Here is a 16,629-nt window from a genome sequence, read left to right as displayed (position 1 = left end):
AGACACACTAAAACCATGCACATCACAGAGCACGCCGTGGAAACTACAACAGCAGCCCCAGCAACAACTACCACCACAGAACAATCACAACATACAAAACAAAAGCAAAATCAAAAAACCCCATTCGCTTCTGAGAGAAGACTGCAAAGGTACTTAGGTTGACTCCTTGTCATAGAAAAACAGCAGACAAGCATGAGCTAGAAATGACCATACATTACAACTGTCCTACTGTTCAAAAAGTGTTAAGAATCCTACAGTCAAATTACATCAGAAGAGCTGTTCCAGGCTAAAGGACAAGGACACATGACAAGGTAGAACCCTTGACTTTGCAGATGATCCTTAGCTTATAAAGAACATCACTGGAGAATGGGTGAAACCTTGTTAGGGTGTGAATGTAGAACTGTGTCAGTGTTCGTGCTGGTGGTTATTGTAACAGCATGTGCGTGTACAAGTGTGCATGTACGTGTGTGTGTGTGTGTGTGTCCATTCATCTTTATGGGTACATGTGGGAGCCAGAACTGATGTTAGATACCCCCCTCAATTGCATCTACAACCTTAGTTTTTGAGAGAGCGTCTCTCACTGAATTTGGAGTGTGATGTTTTGTCTAAGCTTTCTGGCAAGCAAGGCCTTACTCTCCTCCCTGCTCCCTCCCTACTGCAACCACCAAACACTGGTGTTACATGCATGATGGAGATTTGAACTCAGATCCTAGCACTTGCACAGCAAAGCACTTTCCTCCCTGAGCTGTCTTCCAGTCCATGTTTTTGATCTTTTGGAAGAGGAATTGCTCATGTTCTTAGAAGATCCTTAGTGAAGTATCTGAAGAAGAGGGATGCCAGACACTTGGCCTCTGACCTCAGATTATTTAGGAAGAAAGTTTGTTTCTGTTTCTTGCTTCTTGTTTTGTAACCGTACTTGCAGACTGTTTGTAGGGAACTCCCAGAAGGAATGGTATTCTGAATCCAGCCTCATGCACTTCCAGATTTGCTGAAGGGTGGATCTAGTCGCAAAACCTGTACTGTCAGCGTTGGCCACAGTGGCTGCCTTAGACAGAATGAGCAAGTCTCCCTAGAGGAGCAGTTTGCAGCTGTTCAGGAGTGTGTAGCAAAACCGTCTTCTCTTTCCCCTACATGAGCACCAGCCTCCTTCAGTCTCTCCATTTCCTTGCAAACCACATGCCTTCCAGGGGCCAAGGGTGTTAACGATGAGTGGAGAATTCTCAGGATGGGAAGATGATAAATGATTTTAGTGGATTTGCTAGCATTTGTGCCCAAGGAAGGCAGAGTGCTGAGTTTTTGTGTATCACTCCAGGTAGAGTGATCCCTGGGGGTGAGCTCATTCCTCAGATTGCCTCCGATGGCTCCAGAGTGACAGGTGTGAGGAAGGACTAGCCACACTTGAGCTAGGCCTTAGGAGACCATGCCCAGCCAATTCTGCTATAAGTAGACAATTTTAAGGCTCTCAGTACTATAGGAAGGCATGGTTTCACTGTGATAGGAAACTGAGATTATAGAATATGAGGAAACCCTCATGTGAAAATCCAATACTGTTTCTTTTTGTAAGCAGTCCCCTTTAAAGAGAGAGAGAAAAAAAACCCCACAAAACTGCTGTCCTTTGAAAAGTTAGTACCTAATATTACAAGTACTCAATTGTCCTCTTGTCATGATGCCAGCATGGAGGTGTGGGACGGTCACTCTAATGTTGCTCTTCTACACCTAAGGAATGAGTTTTCAATTAAACAAAGGCAAATGGGTGTGAATGATTAATACAGCATCCTTAGTTCTAGACTAAAGTACGTGAATTGAATGTTTAAACAAATATTGTCCGAATAACTCACGGGCATTTACAGAACTTTAAAAAAAGACACCTTTAAAATGATTTTAAAGGATGCTCTGTAGGAATCTGTTAAAGAGATCTTTCCCTTTATCCTTTCATTGGCTTACGTAGAATCAACTTTGATGAATTCTTCAAACATGGAAGGGGTTTGATTGCTAGCACCACATGGTGGCTCACAACCATCTGTAACTCTACTCCCAGAGGATGTGACCCACTCTTCTGTTCTCTGCAGTTTCTAGCCATGCAGGTAACACAGACATATTTGCAGACAAAACACTCATACATGTAAAATAAGATGACTAAATTAAAAAAAAATAAAAAAACTTTCCTCCCATTTGTCACCAGAATAGGTGGCCCGATATCTTCTCAGAAGTTCATGTGGACATGAAAATCAAGACTCTGGAGATTTGAAGCTGAGGATATAAATATTTACTGGGCATACGGGAAAGAGTTCACAAAGTATCATTTTTATGTCTTATGGTAATGTAGATTTTCAGAGTTTGATATTTAAGAGAAATGTCATACATAACTACATGGAGGATTATAATGCATTAGGAGATAAAAGTACAATTTATTGTTCTGTTTCCCAGATTAGATTTGTTTCCACTAGCTATCTATGACAGCTTCCTCCTCTCTGGGTGAACAGTACTGAGTATGGCTAGCATGAGAGTAGCCATGTCAGGAACTCCAGTGCTTGGTTCCATGCAAATGGCAAGGCCTTCCTGTGGTGCAAGCTCTACAGTGTGTGCAGAAAACCCCAACACAGGTTCCTTTTCCTTGATGACTGAAGCCTGAGACTGCTCTGCTACAGAGACCTGGGATACCAGCTCTTCTGTATGTGTGTCTGCCGTTTTTTTTTTTTTTTCCATTTCTTTATTGCCCCAGTCAGCTAATCCCAAAGCCACAAAGGCCATAGCAAACCCCTCTTCTTCACTTGTTTTTTTTTTTTTTTCTTTTTTCCTTCCCTACTTCCTGACTCTGGTAGTCACGGCTGACAGCAGCTTCATGATCATCACTTAATAGGGAAGGTGCTGGTTGAAACCAACAATGTGACGGCAGAAAAGCACTATTCATGAGGAAATGGGTGCATGAGAATCCACAAAATAATTTCTGCACTCAGCTATTTTCCTGGTTAATAACTTATAAGGTACATACAATAAGGTTAAAAATTCTGACTTGTGAGATAGGATCATTACAACACATTAAAGTAAAAGTTATTTCAAACATATGAGGTTACTTAATTTTGATTTTTCTCCCATTTGATATTTTTTAGACCATGGCTAAACATGACTAAAATTTCAGAAACTAAAATCACAGATGAGACTAGGGGGCACCACTATAACTCCATCTGGATGGCAGGGACCTGTGCTGACATGTTTGGAGGAGGGATGCTGTGAGGAACCTTGGTACCATCTTTTAGCCAAACTGCAGAAGATCCTACCCACTTTGCATTACAGGCTAGCTGAGACTTCAGGAAGCACACTCCCACCTCTGTTTGAAAGACATTTGGCTTCATAAACATCTTGAGGGGACTTTAAAGGATGCCACTTGATGGTTTTATCATCCACACTTTGAGGAACACTAACCTAGAAGAACAGGACCATAAGCAGAAGAAAGCTCCCTGGTTCCAGCATCTTACAGAAGGAGGAGACCTGGAGGGCAGACAATGACTATCTCAGCAGCAAGTATGCTTGAATGCCCATAACCAAAGACAACTTGTCCTTCATTCTCTGACCTAGTCTGTGCCCTTCCTGAAGTTTTGGAGGCAATAAGTGGAGGTAGAAAAAAATTCTACTCTGTGCACTTGTAAAAACGTTTGGATAAAGTGCTTTCTTGGGAAGCATAATTTGAAGAGGAGATCTGAAGGAGAGAGAACAGATAGGGAGAAGGTCTATTTTTAACTAATGCAGTGGTGTGAGGGAGAGGAGTGGCGAACGAATAAACTTAAAGAAAATATGAGAGAAATCCCAGTGACATAGAATGTGTCAGTGTGTTTTAAACATGACTGCCATTACAAAATTTTTTGATCATATTAATAGGAGTGTCAAGGATTAACAAACACTTCTTGTGGGAGGTAACTTTTCTTGTTATAAATTCACTATGTTTCAACCCACTAGCTCGAACTTCAGTCCAATAAATACAACACTGGGTAATTTTTATACAGCATCTTGTTCAAGTCTCCCTAAGGTCACACAAAGGCAGGGCTATTCCTTTCATTTTAGTGCATGGGAAGGACAAGCCCTAGGTTAGAAAAACGTCCCAAAAAGGAAACCAGCATTTGAAAACGCAAGAGGTCTGTTCATATTTTCCTCATGCATTTATGTGTAGCAGGGGCCATATATCTTATCAACGACCTACGTGGGATAGCTCCAAACGTGAGAGAGAATGGTGCTGACAAATGGCAATGACAATAGGCATATTAAACTGGAATGCCTCTTGTTCAAACAAGACACGTGGCTCCTCTCCCCTGGCAAGCTCAGCCATCTCACTGTAGCGAAGGCAATGATGCTGAAATTTTCTAAGTTTGACTTGGAATATGAGTGCTAATCCTGCATCATGCCCAAGGCTTCATAGAATGGGGAACTGTGGGGGGCAGAGCCTATAAACCAAATGAATTGTTGGCTGATTCTGCTGACAGAGGAAGGCTCCAAGTGGTCCCAGATCATGGCTAATATAGAGTAAATTGAAAGCGAGATGATGGTGGAACATTTACTGAATTCTAATTTTTTTCCACAGACATTTAGTTTGTTTCAAGTCACAGTATTTTTAAATCTACAGGGTGAGACAAAGCTCTTCTTTGTGAAAAAGCTGTCTTCGTCCTGGTTTCTGCTTCCTCAGAGCTGGTCAATCACTGAGCTCCTTTGAGTGATGGAAAAGTCTGAATTATGACTGCCTGATTTTACCCTTCACTGCACTTGTCAAAAAAATTAAATTAAAGATCATGCTTATGAATATAATGCATGAACTGCCGGATGGCATTCTGCAAGAGAGAAGGCCCCTTCCGTCTAGCCACTCACCAAACAGCATGTCACACAGTACTCTAATATGCAAAGGAAATAACAGCTCAGAGAGGAAATTCTGCCTCGTAGGAAATATGAGGTACATGTTCAAGAACTCAGAAAAAATTATTTCAGTAAAAGTTAATAACTCTAATGCTAACAGAATATTCAAGCTAATATGCTTTCTTATTTCTGAAAATGTTTCCACAAAGAATTGCACCTGACTGAAGAGATCATTCATATTTTAATGTGCAATATAATGCTGATTTAGGATCACACAAGAGTGAGATTTCCTGAAAAGTGAGCATCCATGAACACTTGCTGAATATTCACCACAGACACAACTGCAGAGTCTGAGTCAAAATAATCGTGCGGCAAATAAAATGATGATGGAAAGGTGGCAGCACTCTAGAAATTTTTATGGATGAAAATCTGCTTTTATTTTATAAATGTGTACATATATATCTATATATATAGGTATATATAGATATATATATACACACACACACATATCATATGTATGATACATGGTATATGATGCTATACATTATATATTATATATGATACATTATATTCAAGCATAGATGTGTTTACACAAATATTTCCCTCTGCTAAGATAAATTCTTGGGTCAATCACACACACACACATATGAAAAATATAAAGTAAACAAACAACAAACCATGCTTATTTATGTGTATGTGCTAATATATAATGTGTATGTACATTTATAGGTATGCATGCATTTATAAACAGAGTTGTATGTGTGTGCTATCTCTATTTATTTTAAATCAATGTTTCAAGTAATTCCCGGAAGTTTGCCAGCCACATGATTTCTGGGCTAAGCTCAGGTTTCTGAACCTGGTGGATTGAGACAAAGTCCTGGTGTGTCAAATATATGTCAAATATATGTCCGTTGTGTTGTCAAAGATGCAGATGAGAACCGCTTGGGTCTTGATGAGCCAAAGATGTAAGGCAAAGAGAGGCCATGCTTGCATCATGAGTGTAGTGGAAATCTTCCCCTGTCAGCTTTAGCATTATATGCAGTCTATGCAATTACTCCTGCATAAACATGAGCAAATAAAACTGTTCAGTCAGATATGCATCTAAAGTCTTCCTAAATTGGTATCTTCAGAAAATTCAGAAAGCCAGATGTAAATAACAGAGCTCATAAACTGACTATAAAAATTCCCCACAAATGAAAGTCCAAGAAAATGCCAAAAAAAAAAAGAAGACGAAGAAGGGAATTAATGTAAACATAAATCTTATAGAAGCAAAAGCCACAGACAGCACATGTAGTGAAACCAAGCACATACGTGGATATGTGCAGTGAAAGCAAACAAGAAGTGGACATGCTCAGTGAAACCCAATGCAGAAGTGGACATGCGCAGTGAAAGCAGACAAGAAGTGGACATGTGCAGTGAAGGCAGACACAGATTATGGAAAGTGGTATTTTAAGTCACTATTGATCTAAATGTATTTGCAAATAAAATGTGAAAAAAATCAGGGGGTACTGTATTGAGAATTTAGTTGAACTAAACAACACATTGAATAGAGATCAGTAGAAAATTAGAAAACATAATAACAGACTTGAAAAATTAACCAGAAGGTATCTGAGAAAGAAGAGAGGAAAGGAGTGTGTGTTTGGGGAAGTGGGGATTGGGGGGGAGTCGGGGCAGAGGGAAGAACAACATGGTGGAAATCCAGAAAGTATTGAGAAATAATAGACAGCAGTAATAGAGTAATATTTTAATATTTGGTGAGGAAAGAAGTGTGGATTTTAAAACTAACAAAAGATACCTATCTCTGAATAAAAAAAAAATCAGTAAATACCAAAAAGAAAGAAAGAAAAAAAAAGGAACAAGTATCTAAATGCATCATATTGAAACCATAGGACCAAATAGCTGGAGGGGCAACGGGGGGAGGGGTAAAGCATCAATTAAATGGGAAATTACTTGCTGACAAGCACAGAATAGGCACAACTTGAGGGAAAGTTTTGAAACGTTGCAACATCATATTCAACTTTTTATTCAGAAAAAATAAGAACATCAAATTAAGTGCATTTACCGCAAAATAAAGTCAAACAGATTTTCACCAAAGAAACTATTGCAAGCTCTAAACTGGAGGCACACAGCAGAAATAAGGAGCATGGTTTATACTGCAATGTGCTCCCCACCCAGGGAACAGTATGTCTGCTTCCAGGCATGTAAAACAGGTTGGCCCCTTCTCTGAATTCCGAGGGGAATGAAAAGTGTGAACAGTGCCGTGAATGGGTGCAGGTACATACACTATTGTTAAAAATAGACACAGGGATGAATAAGAGACATATCCCGAGCCATCAGCCCCTGCCTGTCTCACTCATTTCCTCTTTTCATCCTTTCTCTGGGATTCACTAATTTTATTTGCCTTTGAGGCTGTCATAGGGTTAAAGCCTAATCCCCATGTAGAACAACTAATGTTTACATTTCATCATGATAATACTGCCAGAATGTCCCTAGTAACAAGCATAGTTATCACATTATCCTCTCAGACGTTATGACTCAGAGCCAATTCTCAAATCATATATTTGAAGGTGGAGAAACTATACCACTGAGTCATATTTGGATTAGGAGATGACATTTCCTGAACAAAGCAACTTTATGAGGAAGCAAAAAAAAAAAAAAAAAAAAAAAAAAAAGAATCTTTAAGGAGTAGCTTGGAAGAATAAGTCACAGCATGTCTATATTTTATACTGACAAATAGACTCCAGCTTTGGAAAATGACCTTCAATGGAAACTATGCATAGGTTGGCAACCATCTTATAAGGGGTATCCTCTTCAGGAAAACCAACCAGCCAGCCAGCCAACCAGCCAACAAACCAACCTACCAACCAACCAACCAACCAACAAACCAAGCAAGCATGCAAACAAACAAAAAACCTGTAGTTTTGCCCCTAACTTTAAAAAAGCTTTATCTTCAAAGATGGCCTAGAAAATTACGCAGTTAAAGCAAAAAGAATTCTCTTGCTAGTCTCCTCCTCAGACACTGTCAAGGCTTGCTATTGGCCTTCACCAGGATTCTAATTGTTGTTCTAACTATCTAAACACATCTTAGTGAGTGAGGACAGTGCTTAGCCTAGCGCATTTCTGACTGAGATGGTTATAAGGGTGATTGCCATCACTAACAGAATGCCAGACCTCTGCTAACCACTCCTTATTTTATTTGTTACCATTTGTAGAAAATGCTCGTTCTTCAAACCTAGGGCCATCCTCTGCTGTACCCCTTTCCATTTCTCTCTCTTTAGTAATCCTGGGAGAAGGAAGAGTCCTGGCTCACCTTGATCTCAACTTCACTTGCCGACAGAGAAGACAGAGAAGAGCTGCCCTAAGAGCTGGCCTACTCTGTTCGGCATGTATTGAGGTCACCAATTCAAAAGCGAAACCCAGCATGAGAGACCAATCCGAGGCAGGCTGGACAGATCCTCTGCTGTGCTTGCATTGTGAATGAAGCCAGTATCCTGATCCCACTTTTCTTACAGCTCTGCCTTCTCAGCTGGATCTAACCTGTAGGCGGGTAAGAACATTGCCCTTATCTATCAGCTGGTCCCCAACATTTGTCAGAATGCTGCAGTTCATGGAGGTGTGCTCCTTTAAGCTACCCTCTTTTCTACTGCTGCTCTGTTAGAAGCTGGTTGATGGCATCCTGTGGCCGCACTTAGGGATCCACATTAGGGATCAGCGTTCAGCTGATACTGGTGTTTGTAGTGGTGATAGAACAAGGGACAAGCTAGAGCTCTCCTGCTTGTGGTCAAGTTCCCCTGATGTCAGCCCTTGCTCCTCCGAGCCGTCCTAGATTTATCTCAAGCTGTAGGAAACTCTTCCTAGGAATCCCCCTTCCTCTGCGCTTTCCTTTCACCTGCGCATCCTCTGTCTCCCACACCCCTCCTTTGTAATCTTCACAGCCTTCTCTTTGATTAATATACGCTTCTCCTTCCACAGAGGAGAAGATCTTCATCAAGACCTAAAGTGACAGCAATAACGTGACCAACTCTTCATTTCACTAAGAAGTGGAACTCTGGGCAAGCAAGTAGAAGACATATGTATTCTACCGTTCAGAAGCTATACCTGGAAAACGTACCCCATCCACTTCTCAGAGAAAATCTGCATGACTTTATGCTTTGCTAGGGCTACTCAAAACAGCACCATTTCTTCATTGTAAAATGTCCAGGCACAATGGCCCATAGAAAAATAGAAAAGAGATTTCTGCAGCATCTTTCTGAGGTTTGATTCTGGAATCCCTAAAAACATCTTCATGACAAAAACAGAGGATCCCAGTAAGACAATAGCCACAGCATTGGTCATCATGTGTAGGCCACATGGTATAAGAACACCTTGTTTTTAATACAACTCACACAATTTCACCTTATAGAAGTACAAAATATGCCATGCATAGAACGTGACTTTGTAAAACCTGTATTTTACTTTTTCTTTAACACAACAAATCTGACTTCTCATATTCACAAGATACTGAGCATATTAGGAAAGCATAGTACAGTCATTCTGTGGCATTTTCAACCCTTAAGAATACCTAAATTTGGAAGTATACACATAATTTACAAATGAAATGACAGCTTGTCGTCAAGGCCCAGAACCCACCTTCACTGGAGTCTTTAGAACTTTCTGGTTTCTTTGCTTTGCTCTTCTTGTGGGGTGGAGAAAGGCCTTTAGGCTCTGGCCCTTCTGGAAGTACAAAGATTTATTAATTCTTAGTTAAATATTTACCAGTAAGGTTCAGAATGTGTTAAAATTTAAAGATGTTTCTCCTTAGTAACCTCTGCCCAACACACACACACACACACACACACACACACACACACACACACACACAAAATTAAGTCTTAACTATAGATCCATCTGCAAATGTGGCTGAAGTAAATTTTGGCAAGGAGCTTGGATTTTTCATTCTACTACACAGACTTAAACTTAAGCTCCAGCATCTTTCTGTAGACATCATTAATGATTCATACTAATGTCAAATTATACACAAGTGCTTTGTTAAAAATTTGAATATTTCTCCACAGGAAGTCCAGGGCATTCTGCCTTTTATTTCATGGCTTAGCAGGTGCCATTATACCTTTCTTCTTAGTCCTCAAAGGAGGGCAAGTGAAATACAATGTCACCTCATTTTTGAGGTAACAGGAGGACTGGAAAAGATACTGCTTCTATTTAAGAGGTTTCTTTTATAATCTAGAATCTAAGCAGATCTCTCATATGTCCCCAATTAAACTATTGTGTTTAACAACTTCCTTAATGTTTTCTTCAATCTACCCACAGGGGCTAGTAAAAACTGAAGGGAGTTTGACAAAACATCTTTCAGTCCACCCCCATCTGATTAGAATGTTTGCCAGCTCTGAGTTACATATTCAGCTTGGTCTTCCTCCTGAGCTCAGTGTCTTCTACCTTCCTGGCTGCATGGTTTTTGTTGGGGATGGATGTCTTCTATGGCTTTCCCCTTCCATTTTCAACCCAGTGACAACTCCTTCTTCACTCTAAGACTAGATGCTCTGGCCTATGCCAATGAACTCCTCAATACTCTATCTTTCTTTTAACTTTCATTAATGGGGAACCCAAGAAATCTATTTTCTGGGATCCTGGTACTCTTTGTGGGGTGACTGGGGCTTCAATTAAGGTTAGAGTCATTATCAGTTGACCTTCTTCCTAGGTTCTAGGTCTCAAAGGCACGCTTACTATTACTCCATGCAAGGCTTGGGGCTTAAGTGCACTACCCTCCAAGGCCTAAGGGTTTCTCTTCACTCAACCCATATCAGGAATCTCATATCTTAAAAGCAGTCTGAACTACACATTATGTGGACCAACTTCTCTCTGTGGTACTCCATGTCTGGATGGCATTGCATACTATCTACCAACCAGTTTAAACTAAAACCTAGGTATCACCATCCAAACCTAGGCTCACCTGCTGCCATCTCTGCTCTAACATATCCTAGACCCATCTATTAGGAATTGTGCTGGCACTCGAGTCAGCAGAACCTCCTGGCCTTCTGTGTCTCTAGCCTTCTGCTCTCCTCTTCTAAGAACTGTGCTTCTGCTTCTCCACATAGTGAGCTTTGAAAACATAGAGCAGATGTGGGGTGCTCACCTGTTTGAAATCACTACTTAGGGTGACATCCTCATCTACTTCTGCTCCAGAACACAATGTGTCATGTGGCCCTGTTGGCATCTATAGTTTCATCTTTCATTTGCCTTTTGTATTTTCCTCATTTCTATTTTATATTCATGGATGTTTTAAATGCATGTATGTCTGTGTACCACATGTGTGCAGTGTCCATAGAAGCTACAGAAGGTGTAGGCTTCCCTAGAACTAGAGTTACAGATAGTTGTGAGCTCTGCTATATGGGTGCTGAGAATTGAACCTGGGGCCTCTGGAAGAACAGCCAGTGTTCATAACTGCTGAACTATCTCTTCAGCCCCTCTTTAATTTAATTTTATGTTTGAACCACAGTTAGGCTGATTCCTGCCCTCAGGATTTTTTCTGCTGTCTCTACTCCAGTATCTCCATTACATTTCTGCCTACTTTGGGTCTTTTTGTTGTTGTTGTTGTTGTTTTACTTTGTTTTCCAGGGTAAATTCAGTCCCACCAACCCTGCCCTAGAAAAGCTTTCCCTAATTCCATACTGTAAAACACCTATCAGTGAAGCTTTTCAAAAACCCACCACTTGGATCTGGAATTATCTTGCTCCTTTGTTTATGTCTTTTTTGTACATTTATATACACATTCAACCAACTCTAAATTCTGTGAGCAAAGGGCACTTCTCTTTTCGAATCCCCCCTGTATCCTTGGTGCTGAGCAGTACAGTGAGGATTTCATTTTAGAGTCTATTTTATTTTTGCTTCACTGGTCCTTTCTTTAAGTCTAAGATCTAATAGGTCTATGCCTAATTCTTATTCTCTCAGCAGCTGTTCGCTCATTCCAGAATTCTAAAATTATACTATGGAACTATGTCTAACTCATTTTCCTCCTTCTCTCTCAATTGTTAAGAAAGAAACAGAACAACAATTTTAAAAATCACATCTGATAGAAGGGCTATTAAAAATTTTGGCATCACAGTTTACAAAGGTTTGGGGGGCATGAGCGAGGTTTTATGTGGTCACAAGTCAGTCATGGCTGAGGTTATTATGATGGCCAGGATGAAAAATATTGCCAATGACTGCATTAGTGACTTCTGTCACAGGTGTGACATGCTTGCTGACCCTCTAGAAGGTTTCAGCAAAACCAGAAATGAGGTCTTTCAAACAGCTCATTGCATACAAATATCCAGTCCATGGAGCCACAAAGCGGGCAAGGTGACATTGTGATCTCACCATTAGACGATCTAGGCCACTGGATTCTCAAGAGTGCTTCTGTCCTGGGGCCAGGTGAGAGTCTCCAGAGATGAAAAATGCAACTCCAAACCAGGGCTGCTTACACCAAGGGTTTTGATAATTGCATTCCAAATTTGTGATTTCCCACCTTAATAGAAATTCTTATGGTCTAGGGGAGATTTTTTTTCAAAGACATCTGCATGCCTACATTTAAAGATATCCTAATACTCCCAAATACTAACATTTTCAATCATAAACTACAGGTGTTTGGTGGGCAAGGGAGCTTGCTGCATATAAGGGCATGGGGGAAATTCACGAGTATTTGATCATTTCCTGATGCCCACGGGATGTTCAGGTAAAAGCCACCGATAAACATGACCTCTGTGCAAAGGTTTCTACCTGAGGCTCAGCAGGAGAGTTACTCCCTCTTGGTCTGAAGGGAGCTGAAGAAGCTGATTTTGTTTCTCTTTGAAAATAAAGCCACGGGCTTTCTTGATAACCACTGTTTTAGGTTGCCTGCTTCTGGCAAAGGCTGGACTCTGGAGCCTACCTCTAAGGTTGGCTACCTCCTACCCTTATGGCTACCCTTCTCCTCCCCCAGACAAGCAGCATTGTGACACTTGATGTAGGTAGAGTTCTGCTGGCTCAGACTAGTCCAAGTAAAGAGTGCGTGGCTGTGGAGATGGAAGGACATGGGGCAACCATTTGGCATGCTGGAATTATGGCTGATTAAAGGGCTAAAAAGAATTTCTAAGTGTTTAAGCCAGCGTGCTTCTTTTACCTCTCAAGGGCAGAATGTCACCTTGAAGATCTATCAACTCTATTTGAGGTTCTTATGCCTCCATTTGCTCTTAGGGTCTGGAGACCAGAGCAAAACGTTATTCTCATGCATTCTGGGGTAAATCAAACTTGGATTCAAATTCTGGCTGTAAATTTAAGCAGCAACTATTTGAAGCCTCCATAATGAAAGTTTTCTTTGTTGTATGAAATAAACGCATGCATGTCCAGTGATCTGCACAGGTGAATGCCCAGTTGAAATCAGGTGTGCTAAGAGGTGTGCTAAGCCAGACCTGAGCTCCCTCACGTCAATCAGTTGTGCTGTCTCTCCCCCAACTCTTTCATTGGTAGCTCTGAAATATGCATGGCTGATATTATCCCATCTTCAGAATCATTTGAAGCCTTCCATCAGAACTCAAACCACTCAGAGAGCCAGGTGAGAAGCACTTCATTGCATTTAGATATAGCATCTGTTATTAAGTCGAGTAACTCAAGTAGCCCTTCACTAGGTCAGTTGTATTCTTTTTTTTTTTTTTTAATTTAATTAAGGAATTATTTATTTAGAAAGATTATTTTCTCTTTTCCATATCCCCAGGAGATCTTTCAGATGCTCACACCCAATTGGTCACTACAGCAGTAGTTAGAGTACAGAAATGTTCGATGCACACACGTGTGCATTGGCACTTGCCCTCAGGCTTCTGTATTGACCTATGGGGTGTTATCATTACCATGGTTCCCATGTTTATATCAAGAAAATGTGTGACATAAAAATCTCGTGGAAATGTTCTTTCAGGGAGAGGTCAGTTGTATTCTTAATCATCTCTCTAGCTTTATGACCTCTGTCAAAAGAGGTGATGCATGGTGGAGGGAAGGCAGAAGTGAATGGTCTTAGGAGGAAGCCTTGGCTCATCTTGCAGGCCAACATACAAGGACTATGAGATTAGAATAAAGTCAACCTGCACACCAATGTCTAGCAGAGTCATCTGGAATACTATGGACCATCTGGTTGGTACATGAATCTCCCATGGTTTCAACATTCAAACATTAGGAGATGGAAGCTAGCTTCCCACATCCATTCTGTCTTGTCATCATGGGCTACTGAGTCAGACTCATCCAGATGCTCATGAGTCTCTCTGGAAAGCTGATTGAACTGGAATCAGAAATGATAATACTCCAGACCTCAAATGCTGATTCTAGCTTGTGGAATCCTCCTACCTTTCAATAATTTCTTTAAAATGAATCAATGATGTGGGTACTTATCTAACTCTACTTAAGATGTCAGGTCCCTTTGCCCAGAAATGTATACCTGTAGCACCGAGGCAAATGATTCATGGGAATATACGGCTGGCTGAGAAGGGATAGTCCCTAGAGCTGAAGATCCTCCAAGGACACTTCATGCAAGGCAATGAATAAGAATAACTAAGAATAACACTGGAGCCATGCAACTTAGTCTAGAACAGAATTTTTAGAAATAAGACAAACTCCATGGACATAAGAATTAAAGTTTCTATTAAAATTTTATTTTGGGATTTACTTTTCACAAAAATCAAGTGGCATTCTTGTCTTAGAGAATGTTTTACACTCTCCCAGGTACAGTTACTGGGACAGTGTTTTGAGTACAAGTAAATAATTTGAGAGTTTATCTCAGGAAGTATTAGAAAAGGACTACAGAAACAAGGTAGGAAAAGGAAGACAGAAATTTCTGCATACATTCATGATAAGTCCTAGCATTGGCATCATAGACTCAACTCTATTGGAGACTTCTTGGTGAGAGTATAGAATCAGGCTATTTAATATCCCAGCCATATAAACATTGCCAGTGAGGACTTAAATGTGCTGGCTTAATGTGAACTGAGATGTGAATACAAAATATGCATGGACGTCAAAGATTTAGTATTAAAACTTGGACACGGTATGTAACAATTTCTTTGTTGATTACATGTTGGAATGATAACGTTTTTGGATGATTGTGTTATTATAAAATTTTACTAAAGCTAATTTTATTTATTTATTTTTAATGCAAGTACTAGAAAATACAAAATTACACATGAAACTCATATATTTCTACTGGACCATACTAACTACAGCATAACCTAAAACTTGTCCCAGATATGTCTTAGGTATGTGTCTCTCTCTGTGTGTGTGTGTGCATGTGTGTGTGGTGTATCTGGAGATTGAATCAAAGTCCTTGTACAAGGACTCTCACTGAGCTACACTCCCTCCACAGGAATCAACTTTTAGCCCAGCAGTGGTTGGAGAGCTACTCTGGAGAAACTAGCTCACCAGTATATTGGGTTTTCTTTCATAAATAGAGAAAAACACTCAGCTGGGGGCCATAAAAGCTATCATTAGAAAGTTTCCATCCAGAGCCAAGAATAGGTGCTGAGGGAACATAGGCAGGGAGCCAGGAGCATCTCCTGCAGTCTCTCCTCTGCTCCCTCCATTCCTGCTTGGAACTTTTTGATACTTCATCTACCTCTATTAGCTGAGTCCATTGTCTTTGTGGAGAGAAGGAAATCTTACAAATCAGACATGTCTAGATTGGAGAAGAATAGAAAAAAAGGTATGGATCATTACTCCAGTGAGCTTCTAAGAAGGGAGCAGATGCGATTTCTCTATGCAGTGAGTGGGTCACCACCAGAGGGACAGAATTAAACAAATGCAGAGAACGTCCGTTTTAATCAACTCTCAGTCAATGAGATCCTTGACATCAGTATCTGAAGCTCTGTTAAATGGAGCTCCTCAGACTAAGGTTATCAGCAATTTACAGGATGCTCTAGCACCAAACTGTAGGATACTCAAGACTAAAATCTTTCCTGATAATTGTTTTAAAATTTGAAGGCTGACCACATTTCATGGCAAAAGTATTTTGACTATTGAAATGGAGAATACACTTCTCTTAATCATATAATTATCTCCATGGATGAGAAAAAGACAACAGAAAGTAACAGCATAGTGTAGCTTTATAGAGAGCTAAGCACTGTGAACAGCATTTAAGGTACATTATCTCATTGAGTCTTCTATGTGAAACAATATGGTGAGGATTTTTGCCCCAGAAGTGACCCATGAATATGGTAGAAGGGCGTTAAAAATTAACAAATGGTGTAGCTAGAACTGCATTCAAGTCTATGGATTCATGAATCACTGGTTAAGGACACACTGAATGGCTCCCTTAGGCCAGAACTTATACGTTTAACCAACAGGTTCCTTTGGGATCCTGGTCTTTCTTGAATGGTTGGGATTTATCTTAATAATGAGAACTGTAAGTGCTATGGGATATTCATCAAAGTTAACCACAGGGACAATTGAGTGGAAGAAGAAGTGATGTTTTGTGATTTCTAAACCTTGACCTTTAGGAGGTGCAGCATCTCCCGGGCTCATTGACTCCTTCAAGGTGAAATCAGCTGGCTACCATGTTGGAATGCCTTCTAGATCATCTAGATCTCTTTGTACAAATTCAGAAATTGCCCCCAATAAGGCTTCTGCTCATAGCTGAGGCCAGTCACCATCCAGGCAAGAAGATAAGAATTTCTGGAAGACCCCAGAACCTGTCCTTTTGAGGCCCAGGTCTTAGAGAATTGGATGAGTAAATCTCCTTTGCTCCGGAGTTCCTCAGCCACAGCTCATCAGCCAAGCAAACTGTTGACTTGAACACAAAGA

The 16,629-nt window shown here is 40.4% G+C and overlaps 1 protein-coding gene across 12 annotated transcripts in view; it reads right to left on the bottom strand.

Annotated features, from left to right (window-relative positions):
- Macrod2 (mono-ADP ribosylhydrolase 2) overlaps positions 1-16,629 on the bottom strand; it is a 1,997,664-nt gene that overhangs the window by 165,837 nt on the left and 1,815,198 nt on the right. For 9 of the 12 annotated variants that reach the window (XM_006500246.3, XM_006500249.3, XM_017319283.2 and 6 more), the window contains one exon: positions 9,469-9,552. The exons of the other annotated variants lie outside the window; for them this stretch is intronic. In XM_006500246.3, the coding sequence (XP_006500309.1) occupies positions 9,469-9,552 (84 nt within the window). The remainder of the gene's footprint in view (positions 1-9,468; positions 9,553-16,629) is intronic. 12 annotated transcript variants of the gene reach the window in all.

The sequence above is a fragment of the Mus musculus genome, chromosome 2, assembly GCF_000001635.26.
Source record: "Mus musculus strain C57BL/6J chromosome 2, GRCm38.p6 C57BL/6J".
Taxonomy (NCBI): Eukaryota; Metazoa; Chordata; class Mammalia; order Rodentia; family Muridae; genus Mus; species Mus musculus.
The sequence above is the reverse complement of the archived record's forward strand: the minus strand, read 5'-3'. Positions and strand labels throughout refer to the sequence as shown.